The sequence below is a fragment of the Micropterus salmoides genome, unplaced genomic scaffold (genome assembly GCF_014851395.1).
Source record: "Micropterus salmoides isolate LMB-PRFRI ecotype aquatic unplaced genomic scaffold, ASM1485139v1 Ms_hic_scaffold_22, whole genome shotgun sequence".
Classification (NCBI taxonomy): Eukaryota; Metazoa; Chordata; class Actinopteri; order Centrarchiformes; family Centrarchidae; genus Micropterus; species Micropterus salmoides.
Genome location: NW_024041373.1, coordinates 8,827,018 through 8,852,147, shown reverse-complemented (window position 1 = coordinate 8,852,147; position 25,130 = coordinate 8,827,018). Strand labels below are relative to the sequence as shown.

General features: G+C 42.8%; 1 protein-coding gene and 1 long non-coding RNA gene across 5 annotated transcripts in view; both read left to right on the top strand.

Moving 5' to 3' along the window:
• The window catches only part of LOC119917721 (arginyl-tRNA--protein transferase 1), a 54,306-nt gene extending 34,407 nt beyond the window's left edge, over nt 1–19,899 (top strand). For 3 of the 4 annotated variants that reach the window (XM_038738136.1, XM_038738138.1, XM_038738137.1), the window contains 2 exons: nt 13,127–13,247; nt 19,018–19,899. In XM_038738136.1, coding sequence (XP_038594064.1) covers nt 13,127–13,247; nt 19,018–19,196 — 300 coding nt within the window. In that variant the 3' untranslated portion in view covers nt 19,197–19,899. The remainder of the gene's footprint in view (nt 1–13,126; nt 13,248–19,017) is intronic. The other variant, XM_038738139.1, reaches the window with a different exon arrangement.
• Nucleotides 19,900–20,417: 518 nt separating this feature from the next.
• LOC119916835 lies at nt 20,418–24,531 on the top strand. The gene is made up of 3 exons (XR_005447171.1): nt 20,418–21,397; nt 23,307–23,379; nt 23,883–24,531. It is a non-coding gene; the product is annotated as an uncharacterized LOC119916835 (long non-coding RNA).
• Nucleotides 24,532–25,130: the final 599 nt, after the last annotated feature.

The following is a 25,130-nucleotide window of genomic DNA, read 5'->3' as shown; positions in this document are numbered from 1 at the left end:
GCTGGCAACGTTTCAGTACTAGACCTTCATCAGGCAAAATAATGATGAACTAGTTTTAATGGATGGATGAACTCTATGATGTTGTATTTCCATACTTTGTAATATTTCACCTAAAGAGTGAGTTTTTGCCATGCTCCCCAAAATGCCACAATGATATATGACTTAACATTTTGACGTGCAAGCCCATTTTACAGGAGACAAATGTTTCTGCTCTGTCCGTTTGGTGTTTTAATGTTTCACACTGAGCCTCAGTTCAACAACATCTCTGATCGCTCTGTACATGAGAGATGGTCATCTTGTACTGTAGCTGGAGGACAGACGGTAAAGCAGTAAAGTTCAGCTGTTTTATGGGCGTATCAGGATGATGTGTCAATTTCAAGAAATGTGTTGATCTCTCTCCCACATTATTTACATATCTCTCTCCGTCTATCCCCCTCCTCTCTGAACTGCTCCTCGCCTCTCAGGCCAGTGACCAAAGTGGTTTGTTTCTCTCATTACTTTTGCTTTCCTGAGAGACATTAAATATCCCAACAGCCTGCTTATACTGTAAAAGAGGAGGAAGACCAGTCCCCTCTTTTTCCTCTTTTACTTTTGTTATTATAGGTCCAAAGTCCTCAACAGGGGCCTACCTAGGCTCTTTTCGCTCTTATTTCTACATGAATCCTGGCACCTGCTTTCATTTTTCATGTATTACAGTTGTGCTGTGCAGAAGTCTATCCAGCTTGGTTACACACGTCAATGGTTAGAAGGCAGTAGTTCATCAAATGGTTCAGCAGTGGGTTAAAGATATATACTTTAAAGATACATTTTTCGAAAAATCCAACAAAAGATCAGGGATGACTGGTCAGAGAAGCATTGTTGCAATCTAGATAACAGGCAAATGCATTATACCGTATACTTAAATGCACATGGAAAAGTTATTTTACCATAAAAGCGGATTCATACGCAATAAACCTCAATTTAGGAGGGATAAAAACAAGAAGAAATGTAAGTAAATGTGATGGAATGGATACCAGAACAGACATAGAAAGGGGGGGGAAAAGGGAGGACGTGGCTGCTGAAGACATTAAAGGTTGAGAGAAAGGTCACACTGGATACGGCAACTGTAACTCAGCAGCAAGAAGTGTGTGGCACACATGCACATTTTGCATATTTTTACCGTGCAGTACAAGTGCAGTTGATGTACGATGGAAACATTTACACAAATGCATAATGTATATGCGATCATTCACATGTACATGGGAGCCACTACTTATACTTATAAACATGCTCACATTCACACCAAACACCACCATAAGATCTATAGTTTCAGAAGGATGGCGAAAGAAAGCAGCCTTTCCAAGTCCATTGGTTTGGCCAAGATTTACCATTCATCCCTTTATTCTCTCTTTCATCTACTAATTCCTCTTTTTCTCTGTCATTTCATTCAGATGTTCCCAGAGCTTGTTCTTGTCCATGGGAGACTGATGTCTTGTTGGGGATTATGGCAATGTGCCACATCTTTTTACCCATTTACATCTTGTTTTTGCAGTTTGCATTGTGCTTTGCCCATTTTCGCAGTTTGGGACTGTGTATGGAATGCATGTGAGTGTGTTAGCTCTGTTTATGTGTGTGTTGAATCTCGATCACGCTGTTTGTCTGAGAATGCCGTTACCACAGCGCCAAACCCCCCTTGCAGTGGTATTTACTCCCGCAACCCCCATATCTGTTCTTGTGTGTTTGCGATTGCAGTGTCTTGTTCACAATCTCCCCATTTCTTCCTATTTTACCCTTGGGGAGGAACACAGAACAAGGGTGAGAAGGTTGCCCAGTTCCCACCTTTGGGATCTCCCACTCCCACAGAAACACACCCGCGCACACTCTCAGCACAAGCACAGTGTCTCATTCCATTGTCTGATTTGCATATGAGCCCAAGTAGTTCATGCACAGACACACTGTGGAATTGCTCAAGTCGCTAAGATGGGGAGCCCCTAAACTCCGCTGTTATTGTGTTGGAGCTTTACTGGTTTCTGGATCTTAGTCCTGCTGCCTGCGTCTTTAAGGACCAAAACACCAGCACTTGAACCCTGCTGGACACCATTCAAACCCCTTGAACACTCCCTCTCTCTATTTTACCCACCTACCCCCTCCTCTCCCCTTGCCACTTCTTCATTCAACTCTCTGTACGCATCACTTTCTGAGACCATGTTCACACTAATGTGGATGCATTTAAAAAAAAAAAAATTTTTTACCCCCCACTGGGGTCTTTTGTCCATCCTAAGGGTGTACTTTTCACACCCAGAATATGATCTTTTTTTTTAATTTTTTTATTTTTTAGAAATACCTGGAAATTTTGATGAATATGAAAGTACTTAAGATTTTTAAAAAATATATCAAAATACCTAATACAGGTTTTGTATTTTAATGTGTTGGACATCACCTGAATTTCATTGAAGGCTTAGATTGTCTCGCACAAGATTCTGAGAGGAATACTAAAAACCGTCTTTAAACAGTTTCCTCTCTTTGGGATTGTTCATACAGCACTCTCATTCCCTGAGGAGCAATAGATTGTTTATGTAACTGAAACCAGCAGCTTTGTGAAATACTTTTTATTGTGACTCTACATAGTGTTCATAGACATGCTGGAGAGCTTTTAAAAGAAGTAGTAAGGAAACACCTTCTACAGCGACTTTCTACAGCCTCTACCTGAGCTGCTATTTGTCCTGTCCCCTCATATCCTCCTGCTGCATGCTAAGCAGCATGTTATGGATTTGGCTGTGTAAGGCTACTGTCTAAGCACGGACTAACTCTTAGTTGTGTTTCCATTTTGGAGTATTCTTGAGTTCTGTATTGGGAGGGAAGTCCTTTCTGCCAGGTCACATCCCTGCATGCCCAGAGAACAGCTCCATGTGTGATGGGTTTAAAGGTTCTTAGCAGTGCCAAAGCCTGGACATGGTCCTGTAGAGCAGCCTTAAAAGGAAGAAGACTTGGAATCCAGCCAGGAACAAGGGGCTGCCTGGCCAGTGTCAGACCCTCTGCTTTGTTCTCCAGGCTGGGACGGAGCGTCCCACAGAGGCTTGCTGGTTTGACTGGTGGGTTCAGGGTTAGACGTGACATCCTGCCCCTGGCTCCTGTCCCTGGTCCTTTGGCCCTCCATGGCCCTCTGATGTTGAACTGTAGAGAGCAGAAGGTGAAGCTGTTGGAGGCTAAATGAGACCAAAGGTCTTGGCCCTTCTGCCACTCTTTTTTTGTGTAGCTAGAAGTCATCTGAATTAACTGCCCTTGTGACTTGACAGGGTAACTGTGACTTTGTAGCCTGGGATGTCAGACAATATTGGTAGCTTGTTTGGATGGATTGTGGTCAAATGTGAACATACACTTAAAGTGTCCGTCAGAGTACTGCAGCCTTGAGAGTATACAAATTTTTCTCACCATATTTTATTTACTTGTCCTCCAGTAACTTCACCGTCCAGCTTCAGAAGCTCACACCATGTACTCAGAGTTTCATTAGCTTTCATTTGATACATTTCCACTTTTTATTTTGGACAGAACAAGGAGTAAAAGATCCGTGCCACGTTGGAGTGATTTTCCATTTCTTTGCAGAGGTGTGTGAGCACTTGTCCATGTCGGTTGTTTTATAAGTACTAAATAAGCAGACTTTGATGATAACAAACGAGCCGGTCAGCCACTTGGCTTCACCAGTCTGCTGTACCTGGTCTTAACAGATCAAGCACTTTTCAAGTGCGGCATACATGCGCGCACACACAGACAGAACATCCAGTTGTACCCAGTTGGTGAGGGAGTGAGAGAGTTACATGAAGTGGCTCTTACTCTTGTTATTATTGTTCACAGTGAAAGAATGTCTCACTCTGAGCCCAGGAAACCATTAAATTTTCCACAGAGAGGAAGAAAGAGGGAGTGAGCAAAATGAGTGAAAAGAGGAGGAAGAGGACAGATGGAGAGGAAAAAAAGCAGTGACAAAATGTGTGCCAAATGAGAAAAGGAGGCAAGATGAAAAGCATTATTCGTTTTCCCGGCGGTACTTCACTGACTTTTAAAGAGCCCTTTCGCAGCAGCTGCACCTCCGTTCCCTTTCAACCCAACTCCTCCTCGCCCACAAACAACAAACACTGTCACAGAGCCGGTCAGTTCTCTAGCAACAGCCAGTAGTTTTCCACATGGCCAAAGCTTTTGAATTCAGTGGACCGGAAATGAATCCATCCAGGTGTCAGCCACTGTATGGAAAAGTATGTTAGCATACGACTGTTTCAGTCAGTTGCTGCTATGCTAATGTCTCCCTTAATCTGTGTGTGCCTGCAGGCCTTTCTGTCACCTGCTGCATGAGCTTAGTTCTCATGACATCAATTAGACAGGACAAAGTGCCTCCCAGCTCAGGCATGTACATCGGACCTCATTTTCTCAGGACACACAAATACACACCTGCACACAGAGATGTTATTTTTAAGGTTGACAAGTGATCAATACTAAAGGTTTGTCATACATATTTCAGTTTGATCAAATCAGTCTTCAGTAGTTGGCCCAAAAATGCAAACAATACTCAGCTTTCTGAATCATTGCGGGGCCATCAATAACTACCTGTGTATATTAATGTAATGAATCTCTCCCTCAAATAGTCTGTGTCCTCTCCAGGTACGCAGTTGCAGGTTATGACATGCTAAAAGGCTCCAAGCCACAGTTATCAGGTCTCTTCATGCATGTTATTTTCACTCAAGGGTCCTATTCAGACAGTATGTTATGTGTATGTGTGTGACTTCACATTCTGTGTGTCACTTGTTGTACATCTGAGAAGATTGAGAGTGGCAGTAAGTGAGTTTGAGGCATCTAGAGGTGGGTATTTCCCACAGAGGCCCCCATCCCTGTGCGCCATGCTACAGTACACAGCTTTTTTTTTTGATTATTTGTTAGATTTGTTCATGAGGGCATTCCTTTCTTATGTATTTTTGTTTATGTTTTGCTCTTGGCATAAAGTATATAATCCTTTTGATAGATTTTGAGTTGCATTGAAAAGGTTTACCATGAACTGTTGGTTTATGCTTCAGCGGCCCTACAGGTCCAGGCACTGTACAGCCACCCCTTTTCCCTCTTTCCCTCTTTTTGTTTCCATTCTTCTTTCAGCAACTGTTCACAAAACCAGCCACCATGGTTGGGTTTGGGATGAAAGATTGATGGAGAGAGAAGGGATCAGAATGAGCAAACTTTCAACTGATTTCATTCAGAGATAAAACCTGGCGTCACATTTTGTTAATTTAGTCTGATGTTATTACTGGGCTAGAAGGCAGCAAGAGTGATATGTATTTTTGCAGTCGGGAGGATCCTGTTTCTGCAATTGTCATATCTGCATGCTCAGATGCACAAAGCATGGCGGCTCAGCTAGAGGTAGTATAATGTTACTGTGGTGAGTTCAGTGTTCGATGCTGAAACTGACAGTCTCTCATGTGTTTACCGTAATAGTTTGATTTCTTTAGCCCTTTCTTTCTTTTTGCTCTTTCTGTTTTCCTTAGATGAAGCAATATTCATTTGGTTTTTAGAAGGTATTCTTCTACTATGCCAGTTGCATTACCTTCCAACAATCCTCATGTTAGAAAACCTGTGCCCATCAAAATAAGATCAAACCCAACCCGGCCCATTTACACCCTCTTTGTAAAATTTACAAGCTAAAGCATACCTCTTTTGCTGCCTTCCAGCTCTCTTAAATTGGAGCCTTTCTGACAGAAACAGTGTTGTTTGATTTAGCTCGACAGGAGACCACCAACAGTGCACCTCTCAGCAGAGACATTTGTTTAAAGTTTTTGATAATTTCTCTTCTCTTTTATACCTCATCATCTCTTTTTTTTTCTCACCCCATGTATCCGGCCACAGTTGTGTTTTTAACAAATCATTAACAGGCTACAGCACAGTCTGGGGGCAGCCACTGCTTGGCACCCCCTAGGAGGAGCGCTGACAGGGTGAGAGTCTGAGGGAGCAGAGTTCAAGAGGTCAGGTCAGACGATTCAGTCTTACTGTGTGTGGAAGGATGGAGTTGTGGGGGTGCGGGTGGCAGGAGGGTAGGAGCGAGGGGTAGGTGTCAAGGTCACAAGGGCGAAAATGAGAGTTTGGAGATAGTGTCATGCTGAGCCATTCCAGAGCTCTCTAGCTGCCATCCTGAGGTGTTTGCCTTGCCATTAACATCACCACTATTTATTTTCAAAAGTGCTGCAGCTGTGCGACTTTATCTGAAATGCCTGGTTTCTTTTTGGCGAGGGAATGCAGTCAGATCTTTGATAAGAACTACTGGACAGGAGGAGCTTGCCTCATAAATGCAGTTAGATGTTTATTCAGAGTATGGGTGGAAGGCCTTGGTTTAGGTCTTGCAGTTAGAAATTTGAGGTGGGGTTTTAAGACCAAGATTAGGGGCTGTGCCTCCTTGTGCAAGTCAGTAAGCTGTGGTCTGTCTCAGACAGGCGCAACAGCTCGCCTGCACATAAAGACCAGGGGAGTTAAAAGAGATAAAAGTGCCCGGCCTGTGAGCTGATGCCCATAAAAGCGCTACCATTGGTTCTCAGGGCTCTGTCGAAATGTGATCCTGTAAAAATATTTTCTCCTCATTAACCTGTCATCCGTGGGGCCGTGACGCATAGCCATGCGAGGGAGTGCTGGGACAGAGTGGGGTGGGTGGAGGGCATTGTAGGGGTTGTCTAGGGGCCCAAGGGGGAGACTTACCGGCCTGGATGCTGTATTTGAAGGTCGTCCTGTGGTAATGTGTTGAGTAGGGTGAAAAGGCCTTGGTGGGCCCCGAGTGTTTAAACAGCAGCAGTTAGTGTAAATTTCCCCAAACACAGACCCCAGACATGTTCAGGGCAAACACACACACACACACACACACACACACACACACACACACACACACACAAATCTATATGCACATATTGTCAGAGACTGTGTGTGAAAGTGTGTCTGTGTGGGCCAATATTCTGAGACACCGCTTGTTTGGACTTGTCTTTCACTGGTGCTGTCCCTCTGCTTTTGGTGGTATTTGTCTAGCTGCATGTGTGTTTGTGTGAGTTGCGCTATTTAAGTGCGTCCATCAGCAGAGGCCCCCCAGCCATGCCCCCGTGTCTGGGCAAAATGTATGTGTTTCAACAGTCTTAGGATGATAGAGGGGGGTGTATTGTGAGAGCTCTATGTTTGAGAGAGAGTACGGATGTAGGGATCAGGACTTGTGTTTATTGGTTTTTGAGTAAGATTGGCTAAATGCCTAGGGTAGGTCTGCTTAGCTCTGGGTCACACTAGACCTCTTTGTATACCCTCAGAGTTCAGGCTTGTCCTGAGTGACAACCAGCTGAATAACGAACTATGAAGCGACCACAAATGTGACATGGTGACCATATTTGTCTGTTTGGGTCAAATGTGTTCTGCTGAGAGTTCTTGACAAATGTGTAATCATGACATAATATTCCATTCACTATTGTGCTCATGCTCAACCTCCTATATTATAAAACAGGCTCTCTTTTGTATTGCATGTTATTTTTGGATAGTAAATCTTTTGCCAGAGACAAACGGAGCAAGGTCTAACATTAGTGACCTCATCTGTTCTGCGACCAGCCTTACATCACACTCTTGGAGCCACTCTGTCTCATACTAAAGTAGGTGTTCAGTGGAGCAGCAGATTACTGTATAACTTAATGCTCTTTCCTGTAGAGATTCGAGCTGTACTGATACTGTTAACAAGAATAGACTCATTGAGGCTGCAGTCAGACATTCTGCACAGTGCCTGACTTGTGCACACACACATAAAGGGACACCTCAGCTAGGGGCAGGGTGGGTGAAAACTCAACTGGAGATATGAGCAGGAAATCAGCAGCAGATGTGGTGTGAAGTCATGCAGATGGAGGCAGGGAACCCCTCTTACTTACCTACACTAAGTTCACCTCCTGTCTTCTGGTCTTTCCTCCACCAAGCCTGAAAGAGGTTCACTTTGAACCATGACACTGGTGTGCGACTGCGAAACAGTGAGTGACCTCATCCTCGAAATTTCTCCCTCTAATGCAAGATGTGATGGTGTCTTAGATCTGCTCTCATATTAACATATTAAGTGATGCAATTCTGCTCAGCTGGCTTTAGCGCCTCATATATTTTCAGTTGTCTCAATTTATTGATTAACTGCTTGTTTGACGTAATGGCAGAATGTAGGCGACCAATGGTTCAAAACACAAAGATATTCAAATTCAACAAATTCTCACATTTGAGAACCAGAGAAATATTTGGCATTAAATTAATTAACTAATCATCAAAAAAGTTGGTGATTTAGTTTTCAGATTAATCTATTAAATATCTTCATGTTTATGCCAGAGCCAAAAGCATAGCTGCATTAATTGGTGAATTTGTCCATTTAGCCATGGTGGCTAGCGCTACTCAGAGTTCTTCCTCTGTTTTCTCCACACAAACCCATTTTGTTGTCACATGAAGCATAAAACCCATCAACCCTATGCTCCAGAGCACGTGTTCAGATAAACACTGGCCTGATGCAAGTTTTAAAAATTTGAATAAAGTATTTAACTGGTAATAAGCTAAGAGTCAGAATGTGAATTAGTGTGGTTACCTGTCTACCATTTGTTACCTGTCCACCATTTGGACGATGTGAAAGACACTTTTGGCTAACGGTCTCTCGATTGATGAAAGTTGTTTCAACTCTAGACATACCAAACTCATAGACAGGCAGGGAGGAAGAAAAGAAGCAGAATGCAAAAGAAGTGTAGGTTTTCATGAGGATTCCTTGGCTGCACTGAAGCGCTGGATTTATGTGTCTGATTAATTGCTTTACATATAAATCATAGCTAAGGGCCCGGGGCATCGCTCTCTGTCTTGAGGTGTGTGAGAAAACGAGACAGAAATGGGTAGGGAGGGGTGTACAATGAGGGAGAGGAGCAAGGTGACAGTTATGTGTTTGAATCACTGGGTTGGTAATAAAGTTCACTCTGACAGCAGGGCCCCTGCTATCTGTATGTCTGTGAAGCCTGTGTGGCCCGAAAAGAATGAGTGATTCTGTGTCACCGAGGGGCTCGGGGTGATAATAGATCTGCAAAGTATTGTGCAACCACATGTGGACACATGTGTTTATTTATTTCTGATGATTGAGGTTGTGTAATTGTTTACACTAGGGCAGCTTGCTATTCAAATGAGGTTGAGTAATTTCCCCCTCTGCCTTGTTAAAGTTCAGTTCATTGGCAAACCTGCACTGAAAAAGATTGCGTTCCTATAAACAGTGACCTCTGCACATTAATTAACAAACGCACAGCAGAACAATAGATGTAAATGTCTGAGTGCATTCCCTCACTTGTAAATGTACAGTTTCCATCCCCCCCCCAGTTTCTCTCCCTTTCTGTGGCTACCACTGAATGCAACTTTTCTCTCTTTTGTTTTTCCATTTGTCTCCATCTCACCCTCTGTCTACTTAGCTCTTCCCCCATGTCTGTCTCTTTCCAAGTCCTCCCCCTACATCACCAGCTTCCAACATCCTCTCAGTGCTGGGCCCCGCCGTCCTGGCACTCAAGACTGCTCCTATCACTTCCATTAGCTTGCCCCGGTCCATATCTCAGTGACGTTAAATACCATCATTTTACTCATCTGCACCTAATTTTCTCTCGTCCCTCCCGTTCTCCCTCATACCTCCCTCCTACCTCCATTTCATTTCTCACACCTCAGACGGCGGCCAAGTCTATCCGCTGACGTTTGTACATGTTTCAGTCTCTCACCACTTGTTTTTTCATCCCCCCCATCTCTCTTTCATTCTGTCTATCTAAACCAGCCTTTCAGCGGTTGTCAGTTATCGGCATCACCTCCGTATCCGTCTGAACATGCGAGCACAGAAAGGAAGAAAGGATGGAGGGATGATGGATTGGTTTGTGTGGGAGGGTCTGGGCATTTAGAAAGGGAGGGACTGAGCCACTGAAGAGAGGAGGACCAAACCAAAAAGATGTTTTTCGTCCGGAAAACCTCATCCTGGGAATCTGTCGCGTGGCCGGGTAGCCCTCTAATGCAACTGTGTGGCTGGACATATTAAAAAAACATATAGATATACACACAAAAAAACTTCCTCAAATGGCTTTCTGGCCTTTCACATATTGTCACTGTCACTTAACAGCCACTCAGGATCATAGATTTATAGAATTAGGCAATTTCACTTTGAAAACACTTTCACTCACCAGCTATTAGGTTGGTTGTTTCAGGGGACTGCATTCTCTGTTGGTATAAGAAACTGTTAGATAAAGGAGATGGATATTGTGAGCTGACGCAGAAAACACTGGTCTGAAGAAGAGCCAAGGAAGCTGCAGGAGTAGCTGTGAATTACAGGGCCTTGAAGCCAACTTGGGGAAGGAAAAAAATAAGAGGGAAGACAAAGAAAGTCAGTGGTGAGCTCAGTCTTTACTTTGAGTCCAATAAAGAAAAGAAGCTTACAGATAGGTTGTGGCAAACCAAGCTTTTCTTTCCCTCTCTTCTTCCTTCTTTTCTCTCTCCTCTGTCCAGACCACTAATAGCTGTGTCGTCTCGCACTTCTCCATCCTTCTCTTCATCCTTTTCTCTTTTCAGGCTGAGAATTGAGGAATTGTGCCTGTGCCATGACCACACTCTGCTTCTCATTGTGGTTACATAGGCTTCTCTTTCTGTTGAAACTGTACAGCAAAGGACTGGATATATCATTTTGGACGGTGGACTCAAAACAAAGGCCTTTAGAAATCAGGAATCCACTTCATTTACACACAAAAACGGAATAATAGCTCATCGAAAGGTCTGCCCTTGCATGTTTTCTTTCTTCTGTGTCTCTCACTCTCTCTCTTAAAAGACTAGCTACTCCATTCACACCTCTGTTTCTCCTTTCCACCCTCCCTCTACGCACCTAGGTTGAGATGAGGTGCAGCGTCAGGATGCAGAGGCCTATAGCAGGAAAAATGTGTGTCTCACTGTGTTTCTACTGCCGAGTGTGTGTGTTTTCTGCACATAGAGGTGTGTCCCACTGCGGTGTTGAAGGAGTCTATAGAGGTGAGGCAGAGTGTGAGAGTGTCAGGCTGACTGTGCTGACAGTTGTCGAAGGCTGTAGGTTGTTGGGACACGGAGTGCATCCGATCAATGTGTGTGTCAATTGTAGCTACAGATGCATTGCATTCCACCTCCATCTATCTGTTAGCAGAAGCACTTAAAGTATGTTGGTGTCTTTTGCTTGACTCTGCATTGCTTTTTCCCCTTACAGCCTCTACCTCAGTTTTGGCTTGTACACTTTTTTGCACGACTGTAAGAATTTAGAGATACAAATTAGCGTTTCTCCTGTAGCCATTTTACCTTATTGTGCACAGAGCAAAAGGGTGACTTGAAGGCAAAGCCTGGCTATGAGTTTATCCCCCAAAATCTTCTGTTTTTCATTTTTCAAAGCTGTAAAGCAACCTTGTTCATTCTCATGGCATCCGATCCTGCATGTAAAAACAGGCAGCATATTTTCCATATAGGCCCACTGACAGATGGGTCGTGGTCAGAGCACTTGTGTAGCAACAGCATTTTTTCTGGGATGGTATTTCCTTTGTCTTGCTTATTATTATGAGTTCATAGTGACATCTGTATTTTCTCTTTTTGTCCGAAGTTTAAGCATCCAGCACTTTTTGACCCCCAGTTGTGTATAAAGAGTCTTTGTCCTTCAGTTTAATGTCTCAAAAACTCTAAATATTATTGTGTGTGTGTTGAGATTGTGCAGCGGGCCTGTTTCAGGCGCCTGCTTGTTTACAGAGCTATCTCGGCAGTTTGTGTTTGTTTGGAGCCATGTGATAGAACACAGGTCTCTGATAATAGAGTCGTCGTCCCCCCCGCCCCCGTCCTTTCTGTTCTTTCAACCCCTCACTCATTTTTTTCCCTTTTGCCCTGCAGCTGTTTTTGTTCGGCTTTGTTTACTTTCCATCCAAAATGTTAGGTCAAATACAGACATGTTCCCATTTCACAAGCACACATTACAATATGCTGGTGTGTTTGCAGACAACATAACACTCCTGACACAGAGAAACATTCCCAAAGCAAAGAACTTTGAGCAGAAGTTTGAGCAGAATTTGATCCGGGTCTCAACCCATAGCTCTGTTTACAACTTGTCAAACCTTTAACCATAAAGTATCACTAGTATAGTGAAAAATGGTGTTACTAAGGCTGCAACTAATCATTATTCAGTCCCTCCGGCATTTCGAGGGGTGACTTCTGTGGCCTAAAATACCTGATTTTGTGGCAGCTTTTTAAAAAATTGTGATGAAAGTTGCAATGTTTTAGGGCGTTTTTTGCGATGAAATTGTGGGAATATGTGAAAACTGCAAAAGTAGATGTGATATTTTCCCGCCAGGATTTCAAAGACCTAACCTTAAGCCTAACCATGCACATTTAAACCAGCTTAACCTGGGCTCTTTCAGGACTTGCAAATGACAGAGATTGAACAACCTGTGTCATAGTGATGTGTCTCATCTGACGTCCTCCATGCGTTTCTGCAGCTCTGTGTCAATAGACGATTTCCTTTTATGTTCGACCACAATACTGCCCGTCTTGCAAAACAGTTTACCCCCGCTTTGGTAAATAAGATCCCGTTACTGTTTTTCACTGTCCTTTTTTTTTTTTTTTCGGCAAATGTGAGACGTGTCACAGAAGTCTGCTTGTAAACAAGGAAATGACAAGCTGACATATAACAACTTTATGCGGGGAAAGAAGTGGTGATTTGTCAAAATTGCAGGTTGGACTGAATTCACAGGGATTTGTTGAATTTCTGTTAAAAGTTGCGATCGCAAAATTCTGAAGGGGCTGATTATTATAATATAATGGCCATTATCATCCTGTCAATAATGCAGTTTGATTAGTCTATAAAATGCCAGAAAAGTGTTAATAATGCTCAAAAATCAGGATGACATCTTCACATTGCTTGTTGTTGTCCAATGAACAGCTAAAACAATTATGGCAATATAAAAAAAAGCTGGTAAGACACCTTATAGAAGCTGTAATAAATGAATGTTATTTTTCATGAATAAAACATACAAAATTGAATACATTTTCATGATTGTTAACATTTTCTGTTGATTGATTAAATGATAATGAATAACAAATAGTTTCTCTCTGTCCCCTTTTCATTTCCCAGGGGCAGTACCGGCCTTCAGACCTTCTGTGCCCAGAAACCTTTGTCTGGGTACCAATAGAGCGATGCATTCCCCAGCTAGAGAACGCCCGCTATGCCCGTTTCAACCAGGATCCTGATGCAGGTTTAACTATGCAACACACTACTCTGCTGTTATCATCACCCATCTACTGCATTTAATGTCTGAAACACCATGTTTCTGCATTTATCCCATACAGTTGTATCCATTTCTAACATTGCTAACATACTGACCTGTTTTCCAGTTCGTCATACACGCTGTTCTTGGTGAACCCATGAACCTTGTGTTAACATCTGATCCGGTTTTACTGTGATGGTGTATTCAATACTGCTTGCTCCAAGGCAGCATGCAGTCACTGAACAGGGGTAAACTGAGGGCCTGCAGCTCTGATCACAGATTTCTCTCCCCGTGATCCTTCAGCATGGTCAGAGCAGAGCCAGCACTGTCATTATGGAAGGAGCATGTTGCCATTAGATGAATAGTGATATCAAAAATAATAAACCGCATGCAGAAGGTAGACTGGCAGACGCCCATTGCCTGGACTGGCGGAGTGAGAGATGGAGGCCAGGGAGAGTGTTTAATAGGGTGTAAGTGAGAGTTTTAAGTAGGTGCATAGCCAGAAAGGCAGATACATTTTCTTTTTCTCCTTATTTCTTAAATCTCTGTCTGCTCACTCTGCTGTGTTGATCTGCATTTTTGTGCTCTAGGTGGTTTTGGGTGAATATGCAGTAAAATTCCTACAGCTCCCACAAAAACTGAAACCAAAATTTAGAGTGCCAGTCCAATGGGTATGAGAATACTTAGCTTTGGAACGAAAAGGTAATACATACAAAAAAATGCTTTAGATTGCCAGAGCCTGTAACCTGGGTGGTTGAGTGTACAGGGGCCAGCCAACTCCTGTTTTCTCTTCCCCATTAACTTGCATCACCAAATAGGCACCAAACAAGAAAGCGCTACTGATAGACAGTAATAGGACATGAGGGGGGTAACCGAAGAATAGATGGGGCAGGTGGGGTGAAAATGTATTTTATAGAAATGGGAAGAGATTGGGAGGGAGGCTGGTGGCTGTATGCTGGCACTAGAAGAGTACAATAAAATGAGAGACGAGGAGGGACATACGAATGTGGTGAGACAGCAGGTCAAATTGCACGATGAGGTTAGGTTTGTGGGCACTGAGTGAACCATCCCAGAATCAAAATCTTAACACACAACACAAGGAGTTAAGGATTCTACACATTTTGTTGGCCATTTCCTGGCTATCTTTGGTTGTTCACTCATGTTGGTGAAAGCACCACACCCAGGAGAAATAAGGGCATTTAAAAGACCATTAGCAGGCAGGTTATTTACAACATTGCCATTAACAGCTTAGCCACTGGTAGGTCCGACCGTTTCCTGTCAATCACACCACTAATCCCTGAGTAGGCACAAATTGCTGAGGACAAAGTGGCGGTCTCGGAGTTAGCGATTTTCACTGCGGCCAGAGTATGTTTGTGTGTCTGTGGCTCTTGCGGTGCCTCCATTCCTGCATGGACTGTTGATCTTGGACGGGACTGGACATTATTTCAGCCCTAGCTGTCCAAACGCAGTGTCATTACATTTCCGTGCGAGCTGTCTAGATGGTTAGCTCTCATGTCTGTTGCCAAACTGTGGGTCGCCAGACAAGTGGTGGTGTGGAGGTTTCTGTCTTCTCCAGAAATACACCCAGTGGTCAGTCAGCAGGTCAGCCTGGCCTGTGTCATCGTCAGGTTAGCAGCATGGCACACTGAGGCCTGTGGGCCTGTCCCGTCCTAATTGGCAGTTTGTCAATGTGTGGCATGTTTTTGGCCCAAATAAAGACAATGTTGCAAGTCCTGGGAAGTCCTGACTGCATGTAATGGTGTGGGAATCACCTATGTATCTTTTAGGAAGTAACTATGTATTGTAATCCCATTTATGTTACTGCTGTGGTGTGCTGTGATTATGACATTTTGTACTCTGGCCTGATTGCTCACTATACTTCCATGAAATATGTCAAAAGTCACATTAATTTTGTTTGTCTATTCTATACTTAGAGGATATTTAATGTGCCAGTGTATCAACTCACTGTCATCAGTAGTCTGTTCACTGGACAACCTCCTAATTTCTTCACCTTATTCTGTTGATATTCAAAAGAATATCTATATATTTGAAATGTATACAGGATGACAATACAACTTTCAATTCTTGACAGTGAGAAACTGGGAACAAAAATTCTTGGTCCAGAAAAGTGTATAAAGATAAAAACAAGTTGACAGCACATGTCAGATGTTTAAGAAATTTCCGTTTTCACCAAAACCCAAAGTCCCCATTAATTCTAACACAGGCTTGTTGTAAGGCCCTGCCTCGAACTCTAAGTCTCACCCAAGGGGTGAATGGGAATTGGGGTGCTGGTTTTGCGTCCAGATTGTAGGCGTGACCGGGTCCTAATGAGGTGTGTAAAGACAGCTAATCTAAAGTTTACACAACTCTGTCCAGAGCAGGCTCACATTGATTACATGCCTGTTGCTGACATATCGAGGGTCCTAGGACACACACACACACACACACACACACTCTACACAGTGCATATGTATGATCTCGTACACACTCATAATCAGTGTTTGGTTGACAGAGAAGAAAAGTAGGGCCATTTCCCACTCAGCAGGATAAACACTTACTAAAATGTGTGATAGAAGTTGTCACCCCCTGGACTCCAGTACAGACACACAAAATTACATATTGCATACACGTACTACACAAAGTTTATTAAAAATATCTAAAATATTGAAAACAAATATTCTCATTCTGTTGGTTTCTCTTTCATGACTCATACATAGGAATTCACACATTAATTTCTCATCAAGCTAATTCATTCTGAGATCTACAGTTTTTGTACTTTCAGCCACGCAATGTGAAGCCAGAACATTAGGCGGCATAACCTCCTGGCCTTTCTACTATATTTCTAGCTTTTACAGTCTACACTTTCATATGTCTGTCAGAGCCACTTTGCTCTGCTCCTCAGTCTGGCTTGCTTTAATGTTCCCATTCAGAGTGGAGAGGAGACAGATATCAGATATGTTTTCATTTTAAAACGCAGCATTTTTGCTACGTTTACGCCTGCCGTTCAGAACAGCAAATCCGAACACTAAAATGGAAACGTTTGAAAACGCTGCTGACCCTGTTTTCATTTTAAAACTCCGGGGTCACAGAGATTCAGGGTCTCGCTTTGAGCTGGACGGATATGTGCTAACACAGGGGCTTGAACCCAGGTCTTCTGGTGAAAGAGCAGTCTTGCCCATGTTGGCCTTTTTCTTTTCAAACGTGAGCCCTCTTTTAGATTTGCAACATTGGGTCATAGGAAGTGGTCATAACCCAATGGCCTGCCTTTGACCAGCGTCTGGTGTTAAGCCAGTGTTTCAAAACTTTGAGATGGATGGGAAGAGAGAGAGGAGCGTGGCGAGGTGTCGAGGCCTCTAGCCTCAGTCCTGACCCTCTCACTCCCCGACCGACCCTCACCACTCCTCTAGCCCCCGACCCTTGAACCCCGACCCAGAGGAGCTGTGACCTCAGAGCGGTGTGTCACTGAACGTCCGGTGGGCCTGACGAGAACAGGGTCTGCAGCTACTCAAACTAAGGAGGGGGCACTGATGGAGGACGGAGTGAGTGAAGTGAAAGTTGTTTATGTGAGGAACGGATGTTTGGATTGCCTTGAGTAAGAGAGAGAGATGAGGCCTCTGCTCAGTATTACTGTTGAGGTTAATAGACCATCTTAAAGCTGCATGCTGCTGTTCATTAAAATGATCACTACGTAATATCTTCACAAAGGGACAGTGTTGCTTTAGACCAGTGTCACACATTTGAGTGGACAAAGTGTAACTCTGCGTAACTGTTTAAGTGGGCTGTCACACTGATAAAGAACATGAGGAGACACCGAGTGCTGAGAGAGACAATGCTGAAGGCAGCTTAACTTATCAAGGAAGCATAGAACTATTAAATATTTTCACTTTCATCCCATCAGGACACATTAATTCTTCATGGACCAAAATTATGGTCATGTGAAAGTTGCATAACATGTTTACATCTTTTAAAACCCATTTCCACACATGGTGAGACTTACCATACTGCTGATTTTCTTCATTTAAAAGTTTGTATCAAGCATTTCTTCAATTATGTGACTCAGCAGTTTTTCGAAGAAGGGGAAAGACACAGTGGTTAGGGCATTACTGAGCAGGGAAATGAGGCTAATAAATAAAATATGAATCCACAGTGTGGTTTGAAAAAAAGAAAGTTGAAATATGAAAATATCTTTATGGTGGGGGGGGGGCAAGGAGCCTCGGGGGTTTATGTTCATACTCCACTCTCTTTTCGCTCGCTTGCTTTTCAGGTAGTGCCTGTGCAAATTTGATGCCATACTGGTACATTGCCCGTTTCAGTGAAACTTGTGGCCTGTAACATTCTAACTGATCACAGCCGCAAAGTTAGTTGACTCATATTGCTCATATCAAGTTTCTGATCACATCCAGCCCATGAAGATCCAGTCCAGAGTGCCTTTAGGTACTTTGTAAACTAGAGATCCCAATTAACATCTGGCACAAGAGAAAAGACCCTCGATTGTGGTATTGCATCACATTTTTGCAGTTTTTCCTCTCTATTGTCTTGTTTTCCTGGTTTATTAGTTGATCAGGTAGGATTTGGCAGTACTATGGCGAATATTTATGGAATTAGACAGAAATATGTGCACTCACATTACTCGTACCACCTGGGTGCTCAGCTGTGAGCCACATGAGTATTGTCAGGGAGAGTGGTAGTGGCTAGTGGGAGGCCCTGAGCTCTATTAATACCAAATCTAACTCGCTCCTGTTTGACTGATGTGTCGCCATCGGCCTGGCAAGCTCCTCTCCACAGCCTGACCCGAAGTTTATTTTCATCTGCTTCCTCTCTGCTAGGCCAGACCAGACCATGACTGCTCCAGAAAGGAGAGGCTGATTGGATTAAATATTTTATGAAGAGTGTGTAGGGGATATAATGTGTTATAATATACATTTTATGCATTTTACACTTGGTAGAACAGCACAATGTTTGGAGAAGACGAGCTACGGAGAGGAATAAAATCTTTTTGAGAGGGCAATTAGAGAGAGTAGATCAGGGATGTCATTCATTGGGAAGACGGTGTGACATGAGGTGTGTATTGAAGTTCCAGTGACTGACAGCAAATGAAAGACCCCTCAGTTCTGACTGGAGTTGGAAGATTATTAGTGCTCACAATGGATTTTGTGCAAGATATTCAGGTCAGGTTGGCTCAGTTGATAGTTCCTGCTGTGCTACCCCTTGCCTGTCGTCTTGGTGCCAGCTGTGGGCAGCTTGGCTCAACCTCTCGCTGCTGGAGGCAGCGGTTTTAGTGTCAGAACGAGGGTCACTGTTTTTTTAGTTGGGTTTTTTTTTACTCTTTTTTTATTTTATTTTATTTTTTTTCCCAACCCGACTCTCCAGAGGACCAGTCAGAGCTGCTGAACACGCACACATTTGAGATTAACAGTGTTTTTACTGGTCTAATGAGAGCTGGCAGTATATGACACAGGACCTGATGAAATGCTGGGTTTGGCAAGGCAGCAGGGAGCAAGGCCCCCGTTAAACAAGGCCAACTAACTAGCCTGCTCACGCACCACCATGATTCCAGGTTTAGGGCATAGGGGAATTAGTACTGTCGGGGGGGATGCTTTCTGCTCCTCCAACAGCTTCTCGGAATAATGGTGTATCCTTGCCAAGTCATTCAGAGGTTAACTCATAAGAATGGGGGAAAATAAGAACATTGTTTATTGTGCTTGATGTGTCTACACTGGTCCTTATTATATTCTCATGTGTGCCTGCTTGTATCCAGGAGATGCTCGGGTGCTGAAGGACGTGGGCCGAGCCCTGGTGCTATACAGACGGACCGTCATGCCCTATGCAGCCTACTCCCGCAAACGCAAAGGCTCCAGCGACGAGACGGAGGTGCAGCAGTACGCCAGCTTGGTTGGCCAGAACTGTGCTGAAAGGATCTTGCTCTACCGCGCATAAACATACAGCATGACACCACTGTACCTTTTTAATATACGTAAATAGGCACTTCCCAGCCACAGCAGTCTGTCTGTCTCTGTTTATGTATGTCTGTGTCTTCTCACTGTCTGTGAAAGTGCTTTCTGCTGCCTCTCCCAGTAGTCTCACCATGCTTAGATCTACACAGGCTGGAACAATGCAACTCACTGTCTACTGTAGATATCTTTTCACCCATCAGCCTCATTCATCTGTTATGTATCATTAATGTACATTTTCATGTATCAATGAATACCACAGCATCCAGTCTCTGTTTAGTTCAGGTGCATCTTTTTACAGGGACGCATCCCTTGAATGTTTTTTTGATAATGTGTGTTCATCACTTTGCTTTTTTGCGCAATACTCAATCCTGAATGCTTAAGTAATGATGTCATAAAAGCACATCTAACTACACACAGGTGACAGCTCTCCTATGAACTGACACAGGTCAAGGCTTATGTCAGAATCTTGAAGAGCGTGTTCTCCTTTGAATGTTCAATGATTATGAAAGTGGTTTTCAGTTGCTTGCATTAAATCCCAAAACGATCCCACAGCATTGTAAAGATTATAAACGAATAACTCATTGTTTTTTGTCTGTTATATTTATAGCTTAATTTGCTTTTCTTTTAATATTGGCACTGTCGTTTTTGGTTAAATTAAATAAGGGGTTGTATATTCTCTGCTTAGACATTGTGGCTTTCCATCTTTTGTTTGCTAATTATGCAACACAACCTCAAATCCACTGCCAGCAAGATAGTAGGAACAGGGCAATAAATCATCAAGAGTCGTCATGCTGGCATAAACTATGTACATTTTTACACATACAGTAGTAAGCTTATGTCTCCCAAAACACATGTACACCCAGAGATAAGTGCTTGAGTTGGACTTGTTGAATTGGGCCAAGCAACAGGTGTTAGATATATGAGCTGGTGGAACACAAATGTGAATGGCCTTTCGCCCCTAAATGAGTGTCAACAGCAGTCAGGCCCTCTGCCAACCAGTGTTGGGCAAGTTACTCAGAAATTGTAAATCAAAATATATAAATATGGAATAAACAAATGCAAGTTATATAAGAGTAATAAAAGAATAGAGAAAAATAATACAACTGTTTGCAGAGAAAGAACTATGTGCCAGATATTTACATGTGCATTACTCTGGTTTGTGTTGCACAGACGTATTGCAACAGAAGAGAATAAAATATACAAATATAGAACAACGATTAACAATTAACAACAAAAATGTGCCAGGTTTGTGCATGATATGAAATGAAATAATATTTAAAAGTTACTAGTTACTTATTACTTATTACTGGGTGATAAAAGTAAGTAGTTACTTTACTTGTTACGTTATTATATTACTTTCACTACTTTAGCAACAAGTAAAGCTAGCTGTCCATCAGGAAACACTCCAATGTTCATTACCCAGACTTGAGGCAATGCAGCCGGAGGCCATCAGAGAGAAAAACAGAAATCTTGGGAAGGCTATGTAAAATGTTGGCTTCCTGACATCCAAAGATTGCGCAGCGTTGACTTGTAGCTTGCTAGCTCAGTGGAATGACAGCTTGGTGTTGTGTTAATGAAGTTAAAATAACAAGAAACGGCACAGTGGACTGTGCTGAGGGCAGGATCTGACTTGTGACATCACAGCCTTACAGAAGGCCTGACGGCTTGTTTAAAGGCACAGTTCCTGAATACAGGCTGTGTACATTTCTCTGTGGATCGATTTTTATTTCTTTATGTTTTCACAGCTTTTATATAGCGCCTAGACTTGCTATATAATGAAAACAACATGGAAATCTCACTTTCTACTATATGGGACCTTTATTTATGCATAACATGCATTATGCATAATTGCATAACTCGCTTTTCAAGACAGCCTCAAGTGGCCATTTTATAAACTGCCATTTTTGGCAGTGTTAGCTTCATTTTTCCACCCTGGATGGTGTCACTTTGTTTTAAAAGTGCTTTGAATAATTTCAGCTGATTTTAATTAGAAAAGTACTGAGCAGTGGATGTCTTAATGCCATCAGAGATCAGTCTTTGCAACCTTTATGTAAGTAGCTTAATTTAGCCTTCCTATGACCCTAAAGTAGCCTCATTGTGCTCCTCAAAAATTCATGATAGGTGTCCAAAAGATAATATTAAGCACATGAACACTGGAGGCAGGATATCAAGTTGTTGAGAAAGGTCAGTAGCAGTCCTTGAACAAACAGCATAAACACTGGTGTGAAGTTTTCAGGTGAAACTAAGCATACACGATGATCCCACTGCCTCCTTGATCTGAACATTGTCTAGTAGGTATGCTCTTTAAATCCTCCTGTACACAGTATTTCTGATGTGGTTAACCATGTTGTGTGTGTGACATCTCTAAACCAGGCGGGTGAGTATCGTATTCTTCTGGATGCTTACCTAGAGACACACAGTCATTCAGCTAGCTAACACAACAGTGCCAGCTTGACTCTGGACAAGACTTGTATTTGTGCAGCAGCTCTGCTCTCCTGTGCGGCCTGACCTGACTGCTGCACATTTTGCCAGCCGGCCTGTCTGCACCCAATCCTGAGAAAACAGTTGAGAGAGTCAGTCCCTCCAGTTTAAACTCAACCTGGGTGTAAGAGCAGCCTGTGTCTTCGGGAATTAGGACGGATTGACAGGCTAATTCTCCAAGAAGGGTACACTGACGCTGGCTAGTGGCCATGTTGGATTCACTGTTTCTCTCCCACATTAGGCATGCTTCCCCTCAGACTTAATGTGCACTCACATAGACCCACACACACACACACACACACACACACACACACACACTCCTGGCACTGTCACGAGTAGTTAGTCTTGGTGGACGCCACACATAAGGACATGTGCCAGTGCTGTGTAGGACCTCTTTCTGTCAAAACAAGTGGCCTGGACCGGTCGGCTATTTTATAATGAGTCCATAATGCTGCAAGACGGGGATGATGGCAGGGTTTGGACATTACGCTGATATACAATTGTGTCACTGCTCATAATTCTTATTAAGTATGAGGTCTGTACTGACCACGCACTGCTGCTGAAATACCGTTCAGCCAAAGGTCAGCATTCAGAGAATAAAGGGGCCTGGGGAGAAGGCTTTATCTTCATGTCAGACCTGAGTCACACAGAGATGGTTTAAATACTCATTATGGTTTATTTTTGTCTGTGCTGGTACCAAATGGATGGGGTTTGTCACACTGGAAAATAAAGAGACTGCCAAAAATTGTGAAAAAGCGTGTGACCCTGTAGTAAGATAGCATTTAGAAGCAGACACGGCTACATTTTCTGAAGAAAATTTAAGTGGGCTTGCTTACACTGAAAATGTGACACTGTAAACAAGTTAAGATATCTTAATATGTTAATGTCACATTTGCATGTGTATGTGAGTTGCAGTTGAAGTTGAAGCACTTAATAGTGAATGGAATGGAAGTGCAGGTGAAATCAGTTTAAGTGTAACAAGCGTTTGCAAATTTTGTTTAAATTTGAAGTCCATCAAAGTAATCGGAGAGTCAGCTGAAAAGTAAGAGATGAAACTAGCTGAAATGTCAGCCAATGCGTAAGCCATGAAAGCACTCAAACTGTTATTTAAAAAGTAAAGGATGAGAGAACTGAAATTTCAGTTGAAGTTGTTGCACCAGAATTCGTGTATGTGTGTGCACTGTTAATAGCTGAAGTGGCAGCAGTTTAAATGTCAGTTTAAACTCAAGTAAATAAGTATTTGTATCGCTATTCTGCTGTAGCTTGTGGCCAGATGAAAATGTCAGGGAGCCCACAGAGGAAAGAGGATGTGTCAGCATGAAATGGTATGGGAAGGAAAAGCAAGTCTGAAAATGAGGAAAAAGAGGCACCATGCCTTTCTTTTTTTTTTTTTTTGCCGTTTTCCAAACGTCTAATCCAAACTTGCGTGTGGAATCATGTCAGAGAAATATGGAATAATATCCCTCAGCTGTTTACGTAAATGTCTCTAAATATTACATGCTGCCTTAGTGAGTATTATTTGCTTTTGTGGTAAATAAGAGGGAAAATGTGTTTAGGAAAAGAGCAGATTTGATCTTTTTTTTATATATATATTCATTTTCCCTTATGGTAGGAACACAGATGCTGCCAGGGGATGGAGTTGAAGCATATACATCATCCACCAGCATCCTCTGATCACATCTACTGTATGTATGAGGAAACTGGGACTCTGTGTGGCATCTGAAGTGGTGATTACATGATGCTGTCATCCTGTTTGTACTGTAAATATAAAACTATCTGTAGGCGGTGAGCTGTTTGATCGCTCTTGTTTTCAGTTTTTCACTGAGCTGATCTTTCTATAGTACACACAACGTTGATTTCATCATACCCAGGGGCAGAATGTTAACTTCGTCTCTGTCCACAGTATGTTGTGTGTGTGCGTCTGTGTGCACAATGTTTACTTCTATTAGCCCTTGTGTGCGGGGGCTGCTTGTTTGGATTGGCTCCCGATAAGGACAGTGTAAATTTACAAGTTTGTTTTTTTGATTCTCCCGTGCGCACTTCTCTGTCCACCATTGCGTGTATGCGTGTGTGTGTGTGTGTGTGTGTGTGTGTGAGAGAGAGAGAGTGTGTCTATATGTCTGTTGTTTGTTCCATTGTAGTGAGGACGTGTTTTATTGGCTCATGTATGTACTTACACCCACGCCAGGCCCCCCAGACCAGCGGAAGCTCCCAGGCCAGAGGAAGTGCCGAGCTCCTTTGTGAACAAGGCCCTCCCGGATTAAGCGTAACGCACCCTAAATGCAGGCCCTTTCTCCTGGGGATTATCTAAGGGACAGAGGGGCACCCACTCCCACTGGGACCCTGTCACCCAAATTCAACACACCATCACCAGACCGCTCCCTAGCCCCCTTGCTACGATACAGGACATGAGGGAAGGCATTGTGCCCCTAGAGACAATGCTAAAGTGATTAGCCTGAGTTATTAAGGGAGCATAGAAAATGCATTTTGACATGGGGCTTCAAGATGATCGCAACTCCTTGGACATGGTGAAAATAGTAACAAGCATCAGGTTGTTGTGTACACATGTTTAGTCATTCTGAAGTGTACAGATGCAGGCGTGTAGCCAAGAGTAAACTATTTCAGCTCAGTTGATTTATTTGCTAAATAGTTTAAATCCATTGCTTTCATTTTCACTTCACTGTATGTCCTACATGTGCGCGCCATGTACGGTTCTTGAATGTGTGAAGCTACTGTCAAAGTGATTTACAGTCCATAAGGAAATAAAAGGGACGTTAAAGAGAAAAAAAGGCATGAACTCTCATTAATACATTTGATTTATATTAGTGGTTGCATGCTTTGTGGTGATCAAAACTGGATTTTACTCACTTATTTTCTGCTACATGGCTGGACAGAAGCCTCAAACAGTAAATCAGCTGTTTTCTGTGCAATGAAAATGTTATTTGCATTTTCTTTTCTATTGGGCAAAATTTTTCTATTAGACCTACCTTTCCACAACTGATGCACTGTAACTAAGTACATTTACTCAAGTACTTTACATAAATATAATTTTGAGTTTAGTTACCGGTGTTCCCAAACCTTTCGTGACCTCTTACAATAAAGCAGTGTCTAGTTGGTGCTCCATGTAATGTTTCAGATGTCTACGTTGAGGCCCAAAGAGGAAAAAACTCTCCAATGTTTCAAGCAAGCAAAGAATAGAGAAAGATTCCAAAAGATTCATAAACATTGGTGTTGCAGAACTTGTTTTTTTCTTTCCAACCTCATGAATCATACCATGACCCCTCAGATTTATCTTGTAACCTTTTTGGAGGGGCCCAGCCCTAAAGAACTAACTGTACATTAGTTAGATATAGCTCCACCTCAACCAGCTACAACAGTAAAATGCTACTTTACTGGGTTTACTTTACTTACTTTAACATTTTGCTGATAATATTTC